The sequence below is a fragment of the Mizuhopecten yessoensis genome, unplaced genomic scaffold (genome assembly GCF_002113885.1).
Source record: "Mizuhopecten yessoensis strain PY_sf001 unplaced genomic scaffold, ASM211388v2 scaffold5547, whole genome shotgun sequence".
Lineage (NCBI taxonomy): Eukaryota > Metazoa > Mollusca > Bivalvia > Pectinida > Pectinidae > Mizuhopecten > Mizuhopecten yessoensis.
In genome coordinates this window covers 516076-526041 of record NW_018406103.1, presented here as the reverse complement: position 1 = coordinate 526041, position 9966 = coordinate 516076, and the positions used below count along the sequence as shown (strand labels likewise).

The 9966-nt window shown below is 35.7% G+C and overlaps 1 protein-coding gene across 1 annotated transcript in view; it reads right to left on the bottom strand.

Moving 5' to 3' along the window:
- Positions 1–313: 313 nt before the first annotated feature.
- Positions 314–9966, bottom strand: part of LOC110450942 (solute carrier organic anion transporter family member 4A1-like) — a 68833-nt gene continuing 59180 nt past the window's right edge. Inside the window, exons 10-12 of the mRNA XM_021498756.1 lie at positions 4929–5222; positions 1750–2045; positions 314–531 (exon numbers count right to left, since the gene is read on the bottom strand). Coding sequence (XP_021354431.1) covers positions 314–531; positions 1750–2045; positions 4929–5222 — 808 coding nt within the window. The remainder of the gene's footprint in view (positions 532–1749; positions 2046–4928; positions 5223–9966) is intronic.

The window sequence follows — 9966 nt, the reverse complement described above, 5'->3', positions numbered from 1 at the left end:
TACCGTTCCAAATTTACGTTTTATTATATTTTTTATTTTATTGTTTTAGCTAGATCTCACAAAGGTCAAACTTATGGATAATGTTAACACCAGCCGCTGAAAATATAAGTCGATCCCATCAATCACCAGACTGCAATAGTCCTATTTCCAACTAATTTGTGTGAAAAGTTGACGACATTGTTTGAACTGCCTTTTTTGCACGATTTTATAAAAAAAATATTGTTGAATCAGAATACAAATTCCACTTTTCCTTTCCAAGGTAGAATACTGGACCGTCTTTTTTGCACGATTTTATAAAAAAAATATTGTTTAATCAGAATATAAATTCCACTTTTCCTTTCCAAGGTAGAATACTGGACCGTCTCCTACTTCCTCTTCTGTTTTTCAGATATTCTTCAGGCCGAATAGAGACATTTGCGTTGTACTTCCGTATTGCTGCAGCCACAATATTCAAACATGACGCCACACCAAGACCAACAGCAGCAACATAAAAGGACAGCGTATAGGACCCTGTTGTGTCTCTGAGGTAACCTGAAACCATTAGGAATTCATTATCTAATAATAGGTTAAATAGAATTTTTGCTGAAAAAAATAAACTTGTATACAATACATAAAGTTTGTATTTTACAACAATTTTCTGTGGAGTTCTGATCTATTCAGATTATAAATAACGAAACTGATATTTTTTTTTCTAGACAGGAACTCTTTAACAATTTGAAAGGTGGTACGATTTACCTTGCAGCAAACAAAATATAGGTCAGGCCTTTTCTTAAGGCAAACGTAACTCTTTGCCATAGCGATACCGGAAGTCATTTGATGTCTGAACCATTATCCTTCTTTCAAACAGGACTGCATTGTGTGAAAACGACCAGCCGTTATATAGAAAGTTTCAGAATTTGAACTTCATAAAAAAAATAATCTTCCCCGACATTCGAAAAAGTTAATAATCATGTAACTGTAACTGTGTTTTTTAAACACAGAATAAATGGAAGATTTGTTTTTGATATTCAAATTGAAAAAGATATTTCGTATCTCAAATACTTATGTCAAATTTGAAAGCGGATGATAGTAAGAGGTGATGTATAGGCCAATCTTTTTCTACATTAACCCGTCAGGGCATAAGGCTATACACCGAAATGAGCCTTCATCTAGGTGTCACACGTATCCACGACGGGTCTGTGAGCGATGAAAGACGTACAAATAAAACGATCGTATATTTGCTCTCAACTTGAAAACATTACAACAGAACAGACTTTTCCAGATCAATTGATTGTAGAACAGGAACGTGTTTACGTAAAACAAACTGTTTTTAAAAAAGTGACGTTTGCTTATGTCCAACCATGGATTTCCCTTTTTTGATAGTTACAGCCCTGCTCTTTATGTCACAGTTGGTGGCGGAGGAGGGGAGAGGGATTGAGATGGAATGACCTTTATTTTTTTTAAATTGAACCTTTTGGTTTGTTTTTTTGTTAGATTTGTTTGTGCTGTTTTTTCATCTGATACTTCCTTGGTCTCATTTGCTATATTTTGTATTGAAAAAGAGTTGAAATTTCACCTTTGCGAATTATGTTTTGTGACATTTTTCTGTTTTATGTCAAAACGAATATAAAACAAATACAGTTCATTACTCCACAGAGTCAACATGCAAGGCAATATGAAGGAATCCAATATTAGTATGAAATCTCTTATTGATAGGTATATACTCAATGATAGGTACACCATAACCTAATTTCAGTTTAACTTATATACCTGCTATAGGTCCTCCACACGAGTTGCCAATCCCTACGCCGGAGATAGTAACACCAAGTCCGATGGAATAATTTTTCATACCCACAAGCTTCATTGTCGTTATGGAAATGACTGTGACAGTCCCACCAATCGAAATGCCTTTACACCCCATAAGGATCATATGGTGCTCAAAGGTAATAGCAAACGGAATAAACGCACAGGTAATGGTGCCGACAATTGTAAACAAAACAGGTATCACCATGATGCTAAGATGTGGTATTCTTTTCAAAAATCCAGGAACAAGTCTGAATATTGCGCTGAAAAAGGTCATCACGGCATAAAGAAATACTGCTGTTTGTGGATCGAAGCCCTTAAATTGAAGAAAATTAATGAGAAAAATAGATATAGAAGTCATGGTAGGAACGGATATCACCAAAGCCAACGTGTATATTACGTAAACCTTGTTTTGACACACTGTAACAAGCTTTGAACAAGTTCCGTCCTTCTTCTTAGAATAAAGCGCACTAACTGAAGATATTGCTGACACGGATATTGTTTCGCTAGCATTGGTGTCAGATTTGTTTAGTCCTGAAACATCGACAGTTCGTGGTTTACACACAGCGAAACAGGGAACCATGTTCAACGTTATTCCTCCGGCTATTAGCAAACATCCTCTTCAACCAAACTCTCTTGTCAGGAAGTCAAGAAGATAAGAATACGTTGTGGCTCCACACCCAGTTCCAAATGAAAGAAAGGAAAGGGCTTCTAATTTAGATTTCCCTTCGAAGTTTTCGCCCACACCTGTCATTGCCGAAATGTAGCAAGCAGACAAGCCAGCCCCTTTATTTAAGCAACAAATGAACAAAAAATATACTCTAATACTTGTTTTTTTGTCGATGCAATTTACAGTAAATTTGTTGCTATTTTTCTTATTATTTTCCTAATAAGGAACACATATCAAAATACAAATGCATAACAGTTTGTATGATCATATCAACCAGTTTTGGCTGCCACGCACAAAACGAATTTGATCAAGGAAAGGATATCTTCAAAATACATCGAAGCTCACCTGCGATAACACCAGTTGTAACGACCAGGTAGGGAAGGTCTGTAGCGAAAAAAGAAAGAACAAGACCTACGGCAGCTGCATGCGAACCACAAATCCCGACTTATCTCACTCCGTATTTACTCATAATGGCTCCAACTGGTAGACATGCAGCACGGAAAAACAGAAAGTGTTTTTGAAGCAGTCAAAACCCTCATCATGGTTAAAATAAGGGGACATTTTAGTGTTTGATTCAACTGGTTTTGATATCTAATCAATTTTCTGTCTTAATCCATTATCCAATTTCTATGGCAGACAACAATATAACAACACAGGACTTTGAGAGACAAAAGTTGATAAAGACAATAAGTTGAATTTACCTGTTCGATGTGGATATCCTCGATTATTAACGTGTCGTTTTTAAAACTTGACATTTGTTGGATTTGATCTATATTGATTCCACAAAATACGTCTAGTCCTCATAATCATCTTGGCTTATTGTAATTATTTGAGGACAATCCGAATACAGATTTCCTACATTCATATTTTACTCTTATTTTGTTCATTTTGAGTTCAGATTAAAGTTTTTTTATAAGCGTTACTCGGATAAAAATACACTGAAAACTTAAAATTTGTTTTAGCTGTTTAAGTTTCCTGGATTTCCTCTTTTCAAAATCGCATCTTGCAATGCATTTGACAGTGTTGTAGTTATTCGAAATATGAGTGTATGCAAATAGAAATACTAAAAGGAAACTTCAGTGGTCGAACTCTTCGCAATGCGTTGGTACTATTTACCTTAGGAATACCAGTACCGCTGCCAAAACCTAGTACCAAGTATTGGAAACAACGTTTTTTTTGCGTCATAAATCGTTTCTGTCAAGGGAACCATATCTTGCGGAAGTTTTATAAGAAATAAAAAAAAGATGAAACAAGCGAAATATTATCAACAAAAGTGTTCTGAGTATGGAAATTGCTAGACCGGCATTCGATCACTCGATTTCAGGTCAGAAAAACCATAGTGAAGTGAGACAGGGATCCTTAAATCAAAAGTATGTTTGTTTATATTTACAGTTTCACCAGAAAATGTACCTTAAATATATGTCGCTTTTGTCATGAGCACAGTGGTATCATATGGCAATACTTAAATAATATTGCCCTATCTAACAACAAAAAAACAAAAAAAATTGACCTACCTGCTACAAAAAAACATGCCAACAGTGACAGCTTGTACGAGGGAAGTCTCCGCGTTACTTTTACCGAACGCCTCCAGAAACGCTATGTGTAGTACGGCCATATTGCACGGAAATCCGGTGCAGATGAATAATGCCAAGAATGCCGCAGCCGAAATGACCCACTTTCTTTTACAATCGACTTTAACATTTCTCTCTGAATTTCTTTCGAGTGTTCTTTGGTTGTACCAAGAAGTAAACGAAATTTGCAGATAACACATTTATAGTTATAAGGTAAAATGACGAAGGGGAAAAGGGGGCGGGGGTATCCGCAATGTCTACATGTCTATGGTAATATTACTTCTCCGACTATGGATCATATTGAAAATAATCCTTGGAAATCCACTTCTGGCTTTTTTTTATATTTATTGACATAGTATGTCAAAGATCTCAAAACAAAATCTCATATATATTGTTGCAGATATATGTTCACAGTTGTTCTATCAACAACCCAAAGAAATGTGGGAGGGGGGGGGGGGGGGGGAAANACATTATGTTTTAAGACAGCCGATTCAATCAGTTAATATTCTTTGTTATCGAAGCTGAAAAAATAGAAAGTGATAACACTTCCTATTTTGAATCCTATAACTTTTTCAATTTTGTTAAATCTCGATTTAGATACTAAGTCTCTTTCTTTAGTTCGTCTTCAAAAATGTTATTGATAAAAAAATCAGTTTTGAAGAGATTAAAAGTAAATAGAATTCTTAACTATGTGATTATCATGGCTTCATACGCACGTGTTTACCTAATCGTTGCGAAATAGAAACAACGCATGCACCAGACTAAATAGCAAATCGTACGACAACTTTCCACAAAAATAAACAAATGTCTGCAGTCGTTTAAAACAATAGAATGAATTTTATTGCAATTGAAATGATGGCTTTATCACTAAAAATGAACATTATAGAACTGAATTTTAACAATACCTTTCCAATATTAGCGACGCTTCACTGATCCTGCGATACGCTCCTGTACGGAAGGGATCGCTGTCTTTCACATTGATTGGTATTTCTCCGCAGGCTTGTTCATCTTCTGTTTTCCCGTTATACGTTTTACCTGTTTTCTGCTTGAGATCCGTTTCAACGTCTAGTTGAGTTAATTCTCGTCGTTGATTGTTGTTTATGATCGTCAATTCTACTTGATGGTTCGTAACTGATACTTCATCAGTGATTCCTAAATCATTTCCGCTGTTGATAGTAGGCTTGTGACTTCCATGGTTACTGAGATTCGATGAAATTACCATTATATTAAAACTGGTTGATTAACCTAAATAGAAATATTTAAACACAAATTGCATGTTTTCCATATAATGTTCCTGATATCTAAACATCTAAAATACATTTTCAAAACATTCAACGATTTGTAACCCAATTAAAATAAAACCCAATCACTATTGATAATAATTATACTGCAGAAATTTGATAAAGGTGATTCAATACAGCAACTAATCTTCAAACAAACCTCGAACACCTTAGGATGGTTTACCTGTAGTCAAGATGTAAACGCTGTTTGTCTTAAACAGACAACATCTGCATTCAAATTGTCTGTAATTCTAATTCCGTATGCATGCGTGGATCAATATTATCATTTGATATAAAGATATATGTGAACTGAACAGTTATAGTAACGTTATAAATTCAGTTTGAATACATCGTACAATATAATCAAAGATATAGCATAGTAATTATATTATACATCAGTTAAAGATAGTTTCATCTGTTGAACCTCCAGATGTCACATGTATGGCAATGCCAAGACACATAATGATGAGGCTATTTGGAATAATGTCACACTATCAAATTCGTCTTCTATTGTTGGCACTGCTTACAGACCTAGACATTCTGCTTTACCTTTTCGGAAAAACCTACATAAGTCTAAAAACAATGCTCTAGATATCTCACCAACTAGTATTATTTTAAAGTCGACATGTTAACTACATATACATGTACTGTGCAAGTTCTGCTTGCAATCTTTTAGTATAATCAATGTCAGAAATGGAACTACACGTACGGGACAGACTAGCTTCAGTCTACTCGACCCTATTCCTTTTTCAACTCGAATTATTTTTCTGTACTGCTTCTTGTGATACCAGTTGATAACTAGTTTGGTGACCATGCTAAATGCATTTCTGATACTCAAGTTCCATGTCTTTTTATAAGCGTAAAATTTGGCAGTTTCAGAAGGCATACTTTCAAATGTTTAATAATCCTCTTCTTAAATTTGCATATGAACGTTTTACTGCTGTTTTCTTTTTCTCAATGGACACATACAGCTTCGTAAGTATTCAATATAAAGTTCGTTGCCCTATTTCGTCAGCAAACCCATATTGACACAGAGCATTACGACAGGGGATTCGTTCAAATATTGCATGATGAAAACTTTTCTTGTGTTAACAATTGCTTTCTGATATTTTAAAGGTACTCCAGGGATACCAGTGGCTGACATCAAATACATCACGCATATGTTAATTGCGTGAAAACGTAGGCCTGTTTTCATGTGTATATTTGTTTAATTGTTTCTTTCATATTATATATTATTTCTTTTACAGATTGGTGTAACAGTGAAGATCCGTACTAATGGAAAATAAGCATCATAATAGCACGCGCTTTATTACATATTAGTGTATGTAATCATTCATTCAGACCGACAAAAAACATATATATGTTATATATCAGTAAAGCATAAGAGAAGCCCATATGGGTTGTGTTAATTAAACAGATGTTTGCGTTCTTTTATTTTGTCTGTGCAGAATTTTGGAAAAGGAGGGACATGTATTCACTACAGCGGCAAGATAGAATGACTTTAAACCAGTCAGCAATGGACACATACAGCTTCGTAAGTATTCAATATAAAGTTCGTTGCCCTATTTCGTCAGCAAACCCATATTGACACAGAGCATTACGACAGGGGATTTTCAGCGTTAGTAGCATTGTCTAAAAGGAGAAATAGCTGTAACTCTTTGAAATACTCCTACTAAAGTACGAATGGAAAGGTGGTTTAACCAAAGGATCTCAAAATTGCATGAAAAAAAATTGGCCCTTGTGGATGGGGCAAAAATGGAAACAAGGAAAACGTCTTTACAATGCGTCTTTTTAACAATTGATTAAATTGAAATCAGGACAAGAGCATTTCGACCTTTTCAAAAAGTTTAATCAACTACATGCAGTGTTAAGAGCTAGAACAAATTGTCATCTTATGACTAATTGTAATGTTTAAGCTCCTTTGAAATCAAAGATAGTCCTTATTTATATAATGGCTCCCAATAATTTTCATCCGGTTGGATGTAAATATCTTTTCCACCTTTTTATTAATACATATCCCGTGCATATACAGTATATGTGTCTTTTGACCAAGTAAACAGAGCGCTCATGTCAATAACGAATGTTGGGAAGATGTCAAATGCTTTAATTCCTGTATTTAATATTGCCTTACCTTTTTTCTGAAAAGGCGTGGATGACTTTTCAGGAAATGTTTATTTAATGTTAATTCATATCGATTATTACCATGGTAGTCATCTCGTCATCCTCTTAACAAAGCCTGATTAGTCTTAATGGTGAGCTGGTGTTTCTTTGATCATAGTTCTCATTTTCTCCATTTTCCTAATCTCGCTTGATCTTTTTTTTTGTTTTCATGCTTGTTCTGTTTTTCAAAATTTGAGGGGGAACTAATGATTCAAGTGAATAAAAGAAAGTCACAATCTAAACAAAAAGATACCAGGACACATTATGTTAAAACAATCTACACAAACAGACATTAGGATCGGGGAGACACCGAAACAAAAGGAAAGAGGGATTCAAATGTAATGTTGAACTATAATTTAAACAAGGAAAATGTCTTCAATCAAATATGTCTCCAATATGTTTCTGTGACATCAATGTTGTTCCAGGCTGGTTATGGGCGTCCTTGTAAAACAACATGGTTTTGACGCAAAAGGAAAATGACGGAACTCCGTGTACTTCGTGTACTGCCTAGAATGTCCCTGACCTACAGTATATGATCTGCAGCAGAGCCTGTTTGTCCCAAATGTATTTGGTAAGTAACAAGTATTTTAAAACAAAACGAACACCAAACAGTAAGTTAAATAAATGCATAATTAAATAAAGCCACAGGTGTCAGTCATAACTAACACAGATATATGCCAAGTTCGGTATTTTAAACGATACATGTTAATTAAATGTACATGTATACACACGATGATTAATTTTGAATACTACAAATTCATCAAAGTATAATACTGTGTACCGGGAAATTTTCGCCCAGTCAAGTTTTCGTCCTTCGCCCATGAGACACATTTTCGCCCAGCGTTAATTTCGCCCTTCACATGCTACTATTATGTATACTATTTTGTATACTTATTTTCACTGTCGTTATAAATTCGCCCTTACTACGTAGTGTGACAAAGGCGAAAAATAAACTACGGCGAAAATATCCCGGTATATGGACATTTATGTGTGTACCTCTATTATTTTCATCATTGATATATTATTTTTAATACCTCCATGTATAACTGCTCCCAATGAGAACTACATAACAAATAAGGACTAAGTTTGCATGATTTGTGAAGCATTTATTTCATAAGAATAAAGGCATCTACATTTGTCAACATTAAACAAAGGAATTTATATCTTGAACATAACTAAGCCATTCAGCTTAACATCCATACTTTGTAAATCCTTACCTCAAGACTCATAAATACAGTTTCACAAATGACACACACACTGTCCCTGTGAGACAGAAGTTGACATAAACACTGTCCCCGAGAGACAGGACTTTACATAAACACTGTCCCTGAGAGACAGAAGTTGACATAAACATTGTCCCTGAGAGACAGGAGTCGACACAAACACTGTCCCTGTGAGACAGAAGTTGACATCAACATTGTCCCTGAGAGACAGGAGTCGACATAAACATTGTCCCTGAAAGACAGGAGTCGACATAAACACTGTCCCTGAGAGACAGGAGTTGACATAAACACTGTCTCTGAGAGACAGGACTTTACATAACCACTGTCCCTGAGAGACAGGAGCTGACATAAACACTGTACCTGTGAGACAGGAGTTGACATAAACATTGTTCCTGAGAGACAGGAGTCGACATAAACATTCTCCCTGAAAGACAGGAGTCGACATAACCACTGTCCCTGAGAGACAGGACGTTACATAAACACTGTCCCTGAGACACCCGAGTTGACATAAACACTGTCCCTGTGAGACAGAAGTTGACATCAACATTGTCCCTGAGAGACAGGAGTTGACATAGACACTGTCCCTGTGAGACAGAAGTTGACATAAACATTGTCCCTGAGAGACAGGAGTCGACATAAACATTGTCCCTGAAAGACAGGAGTCGACATAAACACTGTCCCTGAGAGACAGGAGTTGACATCAACACTGTCCCTGAGAGACAGGACTTTACATAAACACTGTCCCTGAGAGACAGGAGTTGACATAAACACTGTCCCTGCGAGACAGAAGTTGACATAAGCACTGTCCCTGCGAGACAGAAGTTGACATAAGCACTGTCCTTGAGAGAAAGGTTTTAACGTAAACATTGTCCTAGAGAGAAGGCTTTGACATAAACCCGAGGGAAGCAGCCGATGGTTTGAAAGTCAAAAATCTCCTACTGAGACGGAGATTCCACTTTCTTACCCTCAAGACAGAAAATGGTGTGTTTTCTCTCTCTGTATTTATTTTTATCAAAATCACTGTAAATCATAAGAATAACAACTAGGACAAGATTTTTTTGCAAAGTCAACGAGTAACTTTCGTGATCTGCAATCCTCGTCATTACTACAAGGTAAGACAGAAAAAGCTTTTCTTGACGGAAACTGTCAATATCTTAGGAAGAAAACATTGCTAGGAAAGTATTAGGTCGCCAATGATCTATTTAAGACAAACTGAACACATAAGAATCATTTATGAAGATTTTTTAAAACCAATAGTTGTTTCCATATGTAGAAAAAAC